Source organism: Strigops habroptila, chromosome Z (assembly GCF_004027225.2).
Source record: "Strigops habroptila isolate Jane chromosome Z, bStrHab1.2.pri, whole genome shotgun sequence".
In the NCBI taxonomy this organism is placed as follows: Eukaryota; Metazoa; Chordata; class Aves; order Psittaciformes; family Psittacidae; genus Strigops; species Strigops habroptila.
Window position 1 is genome coordinate 49260365 of NC_044302.2, and position 16191 is coordinate 49276555.

General features: G+C 38.0%; 1 protein-coding gene across 6 annotated transcripts in view; it reads right to left on the minus strand.

Moving 5' to 3' along the window:
* Positions 1-16191, minus strand: part of PCGF3 (polycomb group ring finger 3) — a 53084-nt gene that overhangs the window by 9749 nt on the left and 27144 nt on the right. For 4 of the 6 annotated variants that reach the window (XM_030512799.1, XM_030512802.1, XM_030512801.1 and 1 more), the window contains 6 exons: positions 11214-11256; positions 6872-6989; positions 5495-5591; positions 2184-2239; positions 1144-1254; positions 569-657 (listed from right to left, as the gene is read on the minus strand). In XM_030512799.1, the coding sequence (XP_030368659.1) occupies positions 569-657; positions 1144-1254; positions 2184-2239; positions 5495-5591; positions 6872-6980 (462 nt within the window). In that variant the 5' untranslated portion in view covers positions 6981-6989; positions 11214-11256. Of the gene's footprint in view, positions 1-568; positions 658-1143; positions 1255-2183; positions 2240-5494; positions 5592-6871; positions 7005-11213; positions 11257-16191 lie in introns of those variants that run through there. The other 2 variants (XM_030512803.1, XM_030512798.1) reach the window with 2 other exon arrangements.

A 16191-nucleotide genomic window follows, 5' to 3' on the forward strand; every position in this document is an offset into this window, starting at 1 on the left:
AATTTGCCTTTGACACATCAAGGAAAAATCAAAAGGGAATGCTTGTTTATTCCAAAAGGATATTTAACTTTCAAACATGCTTTGTATTTACAACTCTATGGTGAACTTCCCAGCTTTCATGCTATTTTTATGGTACAGGTATAACACTGTCCTTGTACTAGAGGTTTAAAACAAAATAAATTGTCAGTGAAAGTGCAAAAGGTTTTATTCATAATTATTAATACACATTCAGCTGAATGCATCACAATCCCACTGGGATATACTCCTTCAGAAGGGGAGCCAAATAACCTGAATTTGTTTTGAAACTAAATAAATACTTTGGCAACTCGTGAACAAGCAGTCAGAACTATCAAATCCTAATGCAAATATCTTTAACGTATTCTCCACTCCAGACAAAACACAGAGATGAAACTCATGCTTACACAAAAGCATTGGGCAACACTGTATCTCGTTTGCATCAGATGACAAAAGAAGTAGCTTGAAACAGTTATTTTTCTTCTCTGTTTGCCTACCAAAGCACTAAAGCTAAACTACAAGATAAAACGAAAACATGCCCTTATGAGCTCACCTGTTCGTCACTTCGGTGGTAGTCATTATCTTCTTCCTGTTTTTCCTCTGAAGTTTCTTTGTTTGAATTTTCATCTGTTTTTGCTTCACCTTATATAAGAAACCAGATATATGGCATAACACACAGCAGCAGCTTGTAATGCTGATACGATTAAAACACCACAGTTCAGGACTGCAATATAGAATAAGCTTTGCTTTTCCCAAATTGTGCTTATCTGCTTAGGCAACACCAGCAGCCAACAGCCCCATGTGAGAAAGACAGAAATACGTACACACAAAGCACACCCTGCAGTTCAACCGTTAGCAGCCCAGAAGCTGGGTAGTTTCACAGAGTCCCCATGTAGGCACTATTACGGAAATCTCCTTACTCCACTGATCTGCTATGAGCCGCTAAAAAGAAAGATTCTGTACACAAATAAGGGACAAAGCAACAATCCTACTCTCACTGTACTCTTCAGTGTTAATACACCAACTGTAATTGTGATAAACCAACTAGGCATATTACCTCCAACAGCTCTGTTCGTCAATTTACTAGCTGTCACCCACCCAAGACAGAATAAATTAAGGACCATTTACCATTCCGATGGGCATCTAGGTGCTGTTTTGTAGAACATGTCTCCCCTTTGATGTCCCCTGGAACTTCCATGCCCAGTTTGTGATAAAACTCCCTTTGCTTTTTCATCTCCGCTGTTTAAAATTGTAAATATTAATCCCTGTAATAAAGTTCTGATGCAATATTTATGAAGTTATTCCAGATCCCTTCCCTCTTAAGTGAAACAGGCTTCTCAACAAGTAGTGGTATTGTCAGGATTTACTATTCTTCTATCTCTGCTACTTCTTACATCATGCCTCATCTTATTTTTCAGAGTTAGAATACTAAAAAGTCATCTGTACAGCTATTGTTACAGCGTTCCTATTACAATGAGAGTATTTGAAATACTATACCTTATTTTGAACCCCTCCCACAGTCAAACCCTTCTTTTTTAATTTTTATTTATAGTTCTAATTTTCATGTGAGAAACAATTTTTTCAATGTTCTATTCAATTTTATTGATCTTTGAGAATGTTTTGGTTTTGCAGCTAAAGTGACTTAAAATACTGTATTTAAATGAAAGTGGTAACATACACTAAGGCAAAAAATTATTGAGCAGATACGAAAAGGACTTATTTAGTTGAACAGATCCAGCCGCAAAGAGGATTATGAAAACATAAACTGAAAATTACCTGCTAAAAAAGGATTCACATGGTAGCAGAAACTGAAACTAAAAGCTGCTCTGTGTTACATTCTACCTCTGAGAATCCTACAAAGTTGGCACGACAGGTTTAAGAACACAGTTTAATAAGAACAAATGAGAGCTACAGCGTGCCACCGTTCAAAAGCTGAACTATTATTCTGCTTTATATAACACTACTTTTTGAAGAAATACCCTGTCTTTCATCCCACCACCCCCAATTGCTGCTAGCACAGGTATGAAATTCATCACCAGAAATTACACAAATCAAAGAACAGATTTTTGCATCAGTGTTCCCCCCACCATTTTCATCACCTTAAACTTTTAACATGTTAAACAAGCATGTGCAAAATGACCTCTAAAGAAGGTCATACCACAACTCACCTTCTTGGAGGCCTGGCACAAGTTTGTAAACAATATCTTGCATTGTTCTGTCATGACTAGCAAGAAAAAAAACAAAATCAAAAGCTTAAGTTTGATTCGAAACATTTCTCTTAAAAAAAAAAAGTTCCAGTACTAAATTGATGTAAAATCTCTAAATTCACTTAAGAAGAATTTCAACTCTCAAGTCAGTATTTATGTCAAACAAGAGAGGACAGTAACATGAAACAAATTATGAAAAATTACAGGCTAAGACAGAAACCCAATTGAAGTTTGAGGAAGAATAGGCTTGGACATGTGGAGCATGATGAAAATTACATACTCGCCTATATAAAGTAAGTGTGACACTAACACTCTCAAAATTCTTTCACAAATTTGCAGTAAACTCGTTTTTATCACAAAAGAATCCAGGATAGTCTGTTTCTTACCCTACAGACTCATCTCTCACATTTTTATATTACTTAGTTATATTTACAAAGGTTCTTCAAAACCATAAGAAAACAGTTCACAGAAAAAGACTACAACAGTAAAATCTTACTTTGCCCTTAAAAGCCAACATTTTAACTATGAGCAACATTATGCAGCTCAGAAGCCTGTCATGTGGCTCAAATAAAAGAAAGGTAATAACCCCACTGAAACTAGAGCAGCAGATCTAGTTTTAATTCCCAGCTCACCTAGACAAAATACTGTTTTAGTTTAAAATAAGCCACTTTCTGAAAGAAACAAAATATTACCCTAAATTCCAATTGATAAGTAAAATGAGAAACATTTCAAATGTCTGCCTCGACTGCTGTAAGGCCACTTACCCAAATAGAGTTTGCAATACCAAATACTGAATCTGAGTTAAATAGGAGAAGAGGCTTACAGAAGTGGTCTCAAGCTTCTGATCACCTGATATGAGCACTTCACAGCAGTGGAGACCAGTGAACAAGTACAGAAATGGTGACAAATCAAGAGATTTACAATCAACCTCTACAATCTCTCAAGTAGCACTACAAGAAGAATCAAAATATCACTAATTTTAAATCCATGTCATTTCAACAGTAGTGATCCCATTTGCAAAGGCTGGCTAGTGTCATATTTGGATTGTGACACTCCAAAACATTTCAACATAAATGAGTAAATCAGTGTTGTGATTTAACCCCAGCTGGGAACTAAGTACCATACAGCTGCTTGCTCACAGCTCCCCCCCTCAGTGGGATGGGGAGGAGAATCAGGACGAAAAAAAAAAGTAAACCCACAGGCTGAGATAAGAACAGTTTAGTAATTAAAATAAAGTACAATATAATAATATTATTATATATTATAATAATAAAAATGAAAAAGGAAATAGCAAGGAGAGAGAGATAAATCTAAAAGGGAAAAAAACAAAAATGAAACAACAAAAAAAGCCCCAAACAGCAATGATACAATTGCTCACTATCTCCTGACTGATACCCAGCCACACCCCAGCAGCCATCTGAGCCTCTTCTGGCCAGCCCCCCACTTTATATACTTGGCATGACGTGCTGTGGTAGGGAATACCGCTTTGGCTAGTTTGGGTCAGGTGTCCTGTCTCTGCTTCCTCCCAGCTTCTTGTACCCCTCCTCACCGGCAAAGCATGAGAGCCTGAAAAGTCCTCGATCAGGGTAAGCGCTACTTATTGACAACTAAAACATCAGTGTGTTATCAGCATTGTTCTCAGACTGAAGCCAAAACGCAGCACTACACCATCTACTAGGAAGAAAATTACCTCTATACCAGCCAAAACCAGGACAATCAGCTATCACTATTAGGGTCTGAGGTGAGAATTTAACAGCATTCAGAACTGTGAAATAGAAGACACATTTCGTTTACCTATTTTCTAGAGAGAGAAAGATGAAGAGGAGTGCAAATTTACATTCTAAGACATACTGTGAATCACCTGTCAATTCTTTATTAAAAAAATATACACACACACACATATATATGTATATATCCAGAAGTAGGCTGGGCAGTGTTTTGTAACTAGTTCAGGCAAAATACTTCATTTGAAGTGTATTCAAGGACCAAAATCAAGTAGCAAATTCCTTTCTAGTTGTTCTCTATTTGGTGCTGTTTCCTGGACACTCTTTGCACAGAAAATGGCTTCTGAATCAAGGCACTGGTGTATTCCTTTAGCTTTACATAAGACAAACATACTATCTTACGTGTCATTTATTAGTTCTACCGTTTTGGCATCTACTTGTCCCTTCAAAGCATACACTCCTATAGGGTATTATCAGTGTATCATACAACATATCATCAGCGTACACTTATTCTTCAAATGCAAAAACAGCATAGCTAGTTTCAGGCTCCTGATTCAGGATCAGCTTGAGCAGTGTAAGCGTATATAGAACATCGACAGTTTTCTGTAAAAATGAAAAGAAATCAAACTCATTTTCTATAAGCATTGCTTCAGAAGTTGTTATGGAACTAAGAAGGGCACGCTGAAACAGTCACAAATGAAAACAAACTCTATATAAAAAGTTAAGACAAAACACTACTTAATAGCAGCAACAACTATTGCAATCATGCTGTCACAATGGATTTTCATCAGAAGTTACTATAGTTCAGTAAATTGAAAGGAAAGCACTAAAGGAAAAGGAATGCCTTTTCTGAAAACAAAAGCAAAAAAGAAGAACACAACCCAAAAAAACCAAAACCAAAAAAAATCCCAAAAAAACTTAGTTAAAAAGAAATTAAAAAGGAAACAAATTAACAATACCACATTCGAGTTCAGTCAGAAAGTGAGAGCACTCTGTCTAGGAATCAAAATAGAACAAAGGACAAGATTGTTCCATTCTATCTAAGCCACTGGTCTAATACTTTTGCTGCTGCCATATTTTTACCTTTTCCTATGTACTAAATAGACCTTTGAAAGATGAACTGAACAATAAAGCTGACAATTTTTTCTCCCATTACTGGGTCAGACACTGAAAAGCAGTGTTCAACAGAGACTACTTATTTTGAGGATTTTGTAAAAGTATGATTTCTACAAATGTTTTGCTTAGGTAACTTTTATGACACAGACAAATACAAAATGAGAGATTACTAAATCCCATTATAACTCACACAGAAATTAAACAGTGAAGTGCATACTTTGCTTGCTTTTAAGTCTGACAAGAGCTTACAGATCTCAAGGACTTGCAAATTCATAGCAAAGTTTGATTCCATATTTCCTCAATCACCTTCAAACTTCCTTTTAAATGGTTAACACACTGATAAGTAAGAAAATTTAGGAAAAAGCTGTGCTGTATTAAAGAAGTTGAAACAGTCTAGAGTGAAGATAGTTGCACTTCTGCTTTCATACTTACCCAATGTACTGTAATGGGTGGCTCTGATGTATAACAATTCTACAGGTCGGACAGGTGTTGTTTTCCTCCAAATATTTCACTAGGCAGCTTCTACAGACTAATAACAAGGTCATTCATAATTAAAAAGAAATAAAATCAGCATAACAGGAAAAAAAAAAAAAGTCTTTATACAGTCACAGAAACACACCTTACTGAAATATATACGAAGTTCATTTTTTACATCATGCAAGCATGATGTCAAATCATGCAGAATACAGCTTCCAATATCTTTCATTCATGTTCTTGATGCAGGAAAGTGATGCACTAGAAACAAGGTATCTGTACCTAGCCAGAGTCTTCCTAATAAAGCACACAGCACAATCCCACTCTGGAATTGACTAGAACAAAAGGTTTTAGTAGGTTACCAAATTCCTAGCAGGTTACCATTACATTGATTGCACTATTCAGCTTCCAGAGATGCTATCATAAGGGCCTGTATGCCATTAAAATACCAAGTCTATTTGCTTTAGGCACGGCCACATAGTGAAGTGTATAGTGGCAATGAACCCAACGCAAAAAGATATTCCAAAATTGGATACTTTTTAAAAGAACAGAAAACTTTTAAAAAGTGGATATCCAGGTGCCATTTTAATTCTTACTTTCACAGGGTACACTACAGTTAAACTTCCACCAGAAAAGAAATTACATGGGCACAGACCTTCAGTATTTTTAAAATGTCTTTGTAGAAGCTGCTAAAGCAGTTGCTCATTATAGGAAGATCATAGAAAAGAGCCTCCTAGAAACTATGTTAAGGTACATGGAGGACAGGGAGGTGATTTGAGACAGCCAATGGCTTCATCAAGGGCAAGTCTTGCCTGATCAATCTAGTAGCCTTCTAAGGTGGAGTGATTACATCAGTGGACAAGGGAAGAGCTAAAGATGCCATCCCTCTGGACTTCTGTAAGGCCTTTGACATGGTCTCCAATAACATCCTTCCTCTCTAAATTGGAGAGAAATAGATTGATAGACAGACTATTCAGTTGACAAGGAATTGGCTGGATGGTCACATCCAGACAGTAGCGCTCAATGGCTCAATGTCCAGATGGAGATCAGTGACCCTCTCAGGTATCCATACTGTTACCAGTACTGTTTAATATTTTCATCAACAACATAGGCAGTGGGATTGAGTGTGTCGTCAGCAAGTTTGTATATGGCTTCAAGTTTGTGCAGTACAGCTTTAATGCTCTCTTCATTTGCTTTGTTAAAAAAACAGTGTCTAGTAAAGCACACATTATTTTGGCTGATGCACAGTAGATTTTATTTCAACTAAAAACCATTGAAACAAGTTGCACAAGTTAAAAAAAAAAAAATATTTAACTTAATTATAATTCTACTTACAGGTATGTAAGCATTCTGTTACTGTAGTAGCATCAATCAGGTACCCATTGCAGAGACGACAGGTTATATGGGCATTAATGTCCCAAAGCTTAATCTTTCTTGTTAGCATCTTTGGTGTCTGCAGAAAAGACATATGATAATATAACACATCTGTAGTGACCAGGTCAAAGTCATTTGGGAATAAACTATCAACCAGAATTAACCCTGATGTTCATACAGCTTTAGGCTCCCATATATTGTATATGCGTGTGCATGCACAATGATAGCACTAACTTTAAAAGGACTTCACAGAAGTGAAACAGTGTAAAGACCACGCTATTTTGCATGTTAAACATTTAAATAGCATAGAAAACACTCTTTATAGCATGTTGTTAATGATTTCCTTTACTAACGAATGGACTTGGATTTAAGGTGAAACCCTACTATTCTAGCAATCTAAGTGTCATCCCATTCAGCCTAGCACTGAGGAAACATTCACAAAAATTTGGAGAGAGAAAACCTCCAAAGCTATTTGAGAATCGAAAGCATTTTGATAATTGAAAGGTAAAAATTACTAGGTCTGATTTGGCATAGTAGGTTTAACCACACTTTTAATTAAGTATTTGACCTGTGCAGGTATTGTTAAAGCGTAATTTTGAAGCTGTGTCTCAGAAATAGAGCTGAGAAGTAAACCTTCTGAAATATCATTTTGTTTCAAGTTAATTAAAGAAGGTATTACAAGCTACAATAGTCTCATTGGCAGAGCTGCAGTTTGTTGTACTAAGAAATCTGAATTAGATCAAAGAATGACATATCCACCGTTAAAAGGCAGTAAAACCCAAAATTAAACATTGAGCACCTCCTTTAACTTTTTTTTGCAGCAACCAATTGCTTTTAGAGAAAGCGCCACACAAAACCCATGCCTTAACAGTTGCCTTTTAAAGATAGCTGTATTTTATTTTTCAAAATACATTGAAAAGAAAATTGTGCTGTTACCGCAAGTGGACAGAGTTCGAGTTAATGAACAGAGCAGGCTAAACTGGCTTACAACGTACTACATTTGGGTCCTGCACTGCAGAAGTCACCAAATTACATTGTTTTCCACTAAAGTAGCTTCACTCTCCCTGGCTCACAAATACTAGTTTTTACATAGCTTAATTTGGACTACAATTCAAAACATGAATGGCAACCAGCACATGTTCCCCAAATTTCACATAGTAATACTGTAAAAGGGTTGTCTGCTCTTTAAATGTCTCTTCCCCCCTATCCTCCCATGTTTAAGGAAGTAGTACTAAGAAAAAAGAATTACCAAAAGGCAAAATTCCACACTAATCTGAACTATACCAGCACTGGAAAAGTACTTCATATTCCATGGAAAGCACATCCAACACCCACCCACTAACATCTGCATTGTCCTATACAAAAGTGACTAGAAAGACTTACAGTTCTCACTCCTAAGAAGTAAATGACACAAACCCAAATTTATTTTACAGTATTTGAGGTTTCTTAATTAAGCTAGCGACTAGCCATTGCAGAAGAATAAAAGTACAACTTGGTTTTGCAGTACACAAGATAGATCAGAATCTATGCTAGGAAACTGAATTACTTTTCTAAATTGTATTTTATAGATCTATTTCTAACCACCTGAAAGCCAGTCACAAATTAACCCTTGGATGCATGAGGTCTCCACTTAAAGAAGCTACTGCATGAAGCAAGTACGTGTCAATAGAATGGAAGAGCTACTGAATATCACTCTAAGAAGAGTTCAGGAGATTTCTTAAAACCACCAGTTAAATAGAAAGTCAGCAAAATGGAAAATGCAATTCATGAGAGGAAAAAGAGAAATTAAGGTACAGGAATGCTTTAAAAGGCAGTATCAATACAACTCTAGTTACTTGCCTAGGCAAGAATTCAGAGAAAGGTGTCTGGGATCACCACAGGCTGAATCCAAGCACTAATAAGGCAGAAAAGCCAAAGATACTACAATGCAAACTGAAGCAAAGAAATTATTGAATTTCTAGAAAATGCATGACACTACAGCAAACAGACACTACAGAAACAATCACTGCCATTAGAGAGAGAAAAAAGAAACCAAAACCAAACAAACAAAAAAACCACACACAAAAAACCCCCAAACAAAAAACCACAAAAAACAAAAAAAACCCAAAAAACCCCCAACCCCCCCCCAAAAAAAAACCAAAACAAAACAAACAAGAAAAAAACAACCACATGCAAAACCCACACAAAAAAACCCCTGCAACAAACAAAAAACCAGCTCAGATGGAGCATACATAATATTGTAAGAACAATGAATGAACCATGCAATGAAGTTATCCTATATAAAAGCAGGCAACTTCAGAGGACAGACCAGAACCTGAACATTTACAACTTCATTTTATGAATCTAATAGCCCTTTTTTCACAGTTGAACACTGCAAACCTTAGGCTCCCACTAAGCCTCTACAGCGGTTAGCAGACTACAAAAATATCATACCTCAATTTAGTTTCTAGAGAGCCAAAGCCAATCAAGGCAAATCTGTAGGACACAGCAGATCATTAGTTTTTCTGCACATTTAGCTGCTTGAATAGTACCTACTACAAGAAACAATCTAAAATAAACTGTAAGAACTGCAGGTAACTTCCTGAGACTCTCAGTCCACTGACTGAACCAGGACATTTTACATACAATTGAAGTTTCTCACTCTTTACCTAGCCAACAAGTGAACAATAGCACCAAAGCACAATCCTTCTCCCCAAAACCGTGTTGGTGGAATAGGATGAAGTTACTCTAAACTCCTTAGTTCTGCAATCACAAAACACTTCTCAACTACAGATGCTTCTTTAAAAACAAAACAAAATCAAACCCAAACCAACAACAAAAAGCCAACGAAACAAAACCCCCCACACACACCACCAACCTGAACCTTACCTGTTTTTACAGGAAATGTAAAATGCAAAAAAGTGCCCCCTGAGCAGGTCTAGCAGGTTACATAGATTCTTAGCATAATGTAAATTGGAAGTAATCTCCAAACAGCTCTAATCCAACCTTGCACTCAAAGTAGGCCCACAATTTGAGTTGCTGTATTGTATGTATTCCTGCTGCATTCTGAAAACCTTAAAGAATGCAGATTCCAGAGCCTCTCTAAGCAACCTGTTCCAGGGTATGACCACCCTTATTGGCAAAAAATGCTCCTCCCGTCTCCTGCGAATGTCCCGTGTTGTAACTTGCGTGCAATGCCTTTCACCCTACAATTATGCACCTCCAAGAACAGTGCAGCACTATCTTCTTGATTTCTGTCCACAGGTGTGTTGCAAATAGCAATAATATCTTCCCTTCTTCTTAGCCTCATTTTCTTTAGGTCCTTGGTAAGCACAGCTTAAGAACCAGCAACACTAGAATCTCAGACAATAACTGAAGAGCCACTTTTAACCCAAGTTGTTACTACTTCACACTGGGAATTATTTTGGGGTCAGAACAAAACAAATCAGCACTGAACTGTGTTAGATAAATAGGAAAGCTTCTTAAAGTCCCTAAAAAAAGAATCGAGAGGTCCTGTTTAAAAAAACAAACAAAACAAAACCCAAGGGCCCTGAACGACTGAGTTAGATCAATCTTTCTCTTTGAAAGACAAACAAAGCCTACTTTCCTAAAATCTGCCACTTAAGATTTCTGAATTGGATGGGAAACATAATAGATGAACTATCCAATTCAATTTTGAAGAGACTGCTTTCCTAACAGCTGCAAAGCAACGAAATATTCAGAAACAACATACCAACAATAGAGAAAGAAGAGGCAGTCTCCTCAAGTGCTGGATCATGAAATCCCAAACACACAAAACATTCCAAACATCCGGCCAATATGCAAAAATTGTAACTTGCACAAAGATTAGTATTTCTTCACCTTGGTTCAAACTGACATTATTTTATTCCACACTGTTGGCATGGTTTCAGCCTCTCACTGTATGGTAAGTCTTACATCACACCAGGAGGAAGTGAGTGAAGACAATTACAAAGGCATCTGGACTAAATTCCCAAGTAAAAAACAGGCAAACAAACAAAACCAACATACAGAGTCAGGAGAGGTTCACAGGAGATACGCACATGTCAGATACCCAACTGGTTTTGTTCATGCCGGGTGAAAAAGCAAAAAGGTAAGCAATATATTACAGATCTCACTACTAAAACTGTGTCACCAATAAGACAAGCCCAAGTGCCTCTGTACAAGCTTTCACCTTTCAGAGAGATTTTAGCACTATTCTTCACACAAGGGAACAGAAACCATCAGCAGAGGGACTCCTCAGAAGTATGGCCTTACCATTTGTATATATATTAGTAAAGAATATTTTGGCCTACATGTGGCATACCTCTTAAAACAGCATTTCTTTTCAGACTCTGCCATCCAGAGACCTGAAAAAAACAGAAAAATAGTCTGAAAGTTAACATCCAAAATTACTCAAAATCCAGCTGCCACAAAGAAAAGCTTAGCACAATAAATTTACCTAAAAGTAAGTATCTAAGTATCTATAATAATTATAGATAATAGTGGGATGGCAGCACTTCTGACTAAGAAAAAGAAAGGGGGAAAAGACTGCCAGAATTAGACCGGGGCGGGGAGGGCAATAAATAAAAATAATAATAATACAGTCTACTATGAAAGGACACACAGAAAAAAAGGAAAATTACTCAAAAATCCAAGAGGGCCTACCATCATATGATGACAAAATGAAAAAAAAATAATTATCTTCACAAATGACAGGGAAAATGACCAAATAAATAAGCAGGAACTTTGAAACACAACATATGGACTAGATAGTGATCAGTCTGTAAAAAGAGAAGAGATTTTGGATTGAAGATACATAGCCAGATGAGCAGTATTCTCAGTTTTCAACCTACACTTGCAAGTAATCTGCTCATTATGACTTCAGTTTCTAAAAACACCTTCAAGGAAATAATACATATTTTCAGAGTCTCTAGATGTTTTCCAAAGTAGAATTATATTTTAAAAAAACCCATCAACAACAAAACAAGAAAAAAAAAAAAAAAAAAAAAACGAAAAACACAAAAAAACAACAACAACAACAAAAAAAACCACAAAAAAACCCAAAAACACAACCAAAAAACCCAACCAACCAACCAACCAAAAAAACCCACCACAATAAACCAGCCTTTTCATCACCTTTAGCCAGAGGATAATGTCACATGAATAGATTAGCTTGACAGAAGGCAGCAATTCTTCTTATTTAGTTTATTCACACTGGAAATCACGTTACAGAGATAAGTAAGATGTACTACTACTTCTGACTTCCTGCTCCAGAAAATAAAAGGCATAGCCTGTAATTGATTTTACTGTGATATTGCTAAGGGAATTACAAATACAATGAATCAAGATCTTAATGATAGCACTTGGCAAGAACTTCAGTCCAATGCAAATGAAAATCTCTTAGCAATTAAATTACACTGTGAACTTCTTTGCATTCAGAGAAGAAATTACTATTAACTGAAAGCAACACAAAGTTTGAGAGATACTCTTTTGTTGGAAACCACAAAAAAAGCCCTTATTGAGGATGAAAAGCCCCTCATATGGACAGGAGACGAAACTCCAGAAGGCATTTGCCACAAAAAAAAGATGTTTTTCTGCACCAAAATGGGGAGAATGGAGCAATCAACGACACTGCTTCTAAAAAAACTGAGTCAGAGGCTCATCACCATTCCAAGAGCAGATTACAACATAAACTTCTGAATAACAGTCTTTCAAAAGGAATTGTCATGCATTTCCCTCACTGCTTTTGTAAGAGGACAAGGTAACAGTTTGGTTCAGCTGTAAGAAGAAAGTGGCACTCAACTTGTGAGAAAAAACCCAACAACCAGGCCGGTCCTAAATCACCACCATATTGTTATTATTCTGGTTACAGGAAGATAGTGATGTGCTATAAAAGCTAAAGACAAGGAAATTCAGTTCATTTCTGTACCTAGACATTTGTTGGAGACCAGACAAGTGAATAACTCTACTGTTCCAGCACACTATTAAGTCAGAACAGAGAACTAATGTTTCCAAACGTATTTTCTTTAAAGGACTCTATAACTGCTACGACAGCTATTGATTATGACAGATTATCAAACTGTAACTCTTGTTTGTACCACCTAGCTTTGTAAAGCAAAACAGGATTCTTAGCAGAAACAAAACCAGAACTGAAGTGAATGCCTGAAGGACTTACAAACCATTACAACCTTGCTCTATTTTAAAAGGATACACACATATACTTTTCTTTTTCTGAAATACAGCATAATAATGTCCCCTGGTTTTGACTGGGTTAAAGTTAATATTTTTCTAAGTAGCTGGTACAGTGCTCTGTTTTGGATTTAGTATAAGGATTATGTTGATAACATACTGATGTTGTTAGTTGATGCTAAGAAGTGCTTACACAGAGTCAAGGCCTTTCTGCTTCTCAAACCACTTCACCAGCGAGCCAGCTGGGGATGCAGAAGGAGTTGGGAGGTGACACAGCAAGGACAAAAGACATCAACTCACCAAAGGGACATACCATACTGTATGGCCTCATGCTCAGCATATAAAGCTGGGAAAAAGTCTAAGAGGGGAACCTTCAGAGTGATGGTGTTTGTCTTCCCATGTAACCCTTATGTGTGATGGAGCCCTGCTTTCCTGAACATGGCTGAACAGCTGCCTGTTGATGGGAACTAGTGAATTCCCTGTTTGCTTTGTTTGCGCACATGGCTTTTACTTTACTTACTAAGCTACCTTTCTCTCAACCCATAAGGTTCTCACTTTTACCCTTCCAATTCTCTCCCCTGTCCCACAAGGGTGGGGAGTAAGCGAGTGGCTGTGTGGTGCTTTGTTGCTTGCTGGGGCTGAACCATGACAGTCCTGTTTGGTGCCCAACATGGGGCACAAAAAGTTGAGCTAATAACAGATCTGACCAGAGCATGTTAAACAAAATTTGTTATAAACACTCATTGTATTAATTTAAGGTTAAGGTCACACTGCAATTTATTTACTTTCAGAGTTCCTGCACATTTCTCACAGGTGCTTTATGCAATGCCTTACTTGCTGCATGTATTCTCTGTGGAGATGTTCATTATCTTTGGGGCCTGGGCTAAGATTATAATTTTGTTGTTCTTTGTAGAAGAATGTTAGAACCATTGGTCATGAATAATCTGGTATGTTTACTCAGCATTGCTGTCACCTCTGTACTTCAGCAGTCATCTAGTGAGAACTGTTAATAACTACACTTCTGCCTTTTCTCCTTGAAAAGCCAACTTATGGGGGAAACATCTTTCTACATCTTCCTTTCTGTCTTCCCTCCTTCCTTCTGACACCCTCCCTCCTTCTCCTCCAGGCTAATTACAATATCATTTGTGAATTTTAAAAATTATGAATATACTTCGAACATCCTTAAAACCAGCCTGGTCCGATTGCTAGGAACCAGTATGTTGCCTAACATCATTCAGATCTTGTTTAGGATTAAGCAACTAGTTGCAGCTACTCCAACCTGGGACAAGCACTGCGGCCACTCAAACTGCAGGGACAAGCACTGCTGCTACTTCAATCCCTGCAACAAGCACTGTGATTACTGAAACTGGTGACAAGCACAATGGCTACTCAAACTGTCACTACTCCACTCTCTATGACAAGGTACTCAAACCCCAGCAATAGGTACTGCAGCTACTCTGACCCTGGTGATGGGCAATGCAGCCGAACTAGAGAGAGGGAGGGTAACTGAGTGAGCATCTGCTAGTTGCCAGCTAGGGTTAAACCATGACAACATACCATCAAGCCATCAACGGGCAGAACCCATTTGTATTTCTGGAGTGACAAGGAGATCCCAACAGCCGACAGTACTGGCGGCTGAAATCAGCCTAAGTGGGAAGGAGTGGCAAAAGCACCCCATTGTGACTGGCCCACTTAACATAAGGGTGAATTATTTTTAGCCTAGTGGGCCCATGACACCTCAGGCCATCAAGGCAGAGATGCAACATATAGATGGGCTCGTGATCAAGGGGTGGACTTGACCATGGACACTTGCCCAGGTTATTCATGAATGTGAAACATGCGCTGCAATTAAGCAAGCCAAGCGGTTAAAGCCTCTCTGGTATGGAGCATGACAGCTGGAGTACAAATATAAGGAGGCCTGGCAGATTGACTATATCACACTCCCACTGACCTGCCAAGGCAAGCACCATGTGCTTACCATCGTGGAAGCAACCACCGGATGGCTGGAAACATCCGCTGTGCCCCACGCAACTGCCCACAACACTATCCTGGGCCTTGAGAAACAAGTCTTTTGGCTACACAGCACTCCAGAAAGAACTAAGCCAGAAATTGGGACTCATTTCCGGAATAACCTTATAGACACTTGGGCCAAAGAACATGGCATTGAGTTGGTATATCACATCCCCTATCATGTACCAGCCTCTGGGAAAATCAAATGGGCTGTTAAAAACTACACTGAGAGCAATGGGTGGTGGGACTTTCAAACATTTGGATACCCATTTAGTAAAAGGCTCTAAAAAGATCCGACACTAGAGGATCTGCCACCAGGGCTGGCCCAGCCCAATCAAACTTTTACGTACTGTAGAAGGGGTTAAAGTTCCTGTATAGCACATAAAAAATATCCTAGGGAGAATAGTTTGGGTTATTCCTGTCTCAGGCAAAGGCAAACCCAATTGGGGTTGGTTTTGCTTAATGACCTGGGTACAGTTGGTGGGCAATGTAGGAGAATGGAGAAGCCTGGTGTGTACCTCAAGGTGATTGGATTTTGGGTGAGAACAACCAACAAATTAATTTGCATTATGTCAATTGCTATATAAACTGTGTATTATCACTTCTAGGGCAGCTATATGCCCATCACCGCACTGGGCATCTCACGGCACCAGACTCCACCAATCAGGATTTGGGGATCTAAACTCAACTCCCTTTCAATTGTCACATTAATGAACTTTGATAAAACTGGACTGGACAAGTGCACCAGTGGTGAAATCATAACTGTTTTCAGCATGCAACTTCATTAAAGAGCAAAAATATGGTGCTCACACTGGAGAGCGTCTGAGGAAAAAAGCTGTATGTGGCAGATGCTAGTAATTTTGCTGAATAATTACTGAAAGGTACAAAGGTCATACAGCACTGAAAGCTCAATCACAACAGTAATAGAAACATCAGGTATAGCTCAGTTCGCAAAGACTTCTGTCATTAAAGTGAAAGTCACAGCTGTAAGAACAAAACACTACAACAACGGAACTTGGCTCACACCCAAAACTTAGTGTGGGAAGCAAAATTTTCAAATCCAATGCTTATGATGGCAGGCACAAGCCTTGAACACTTTTGTT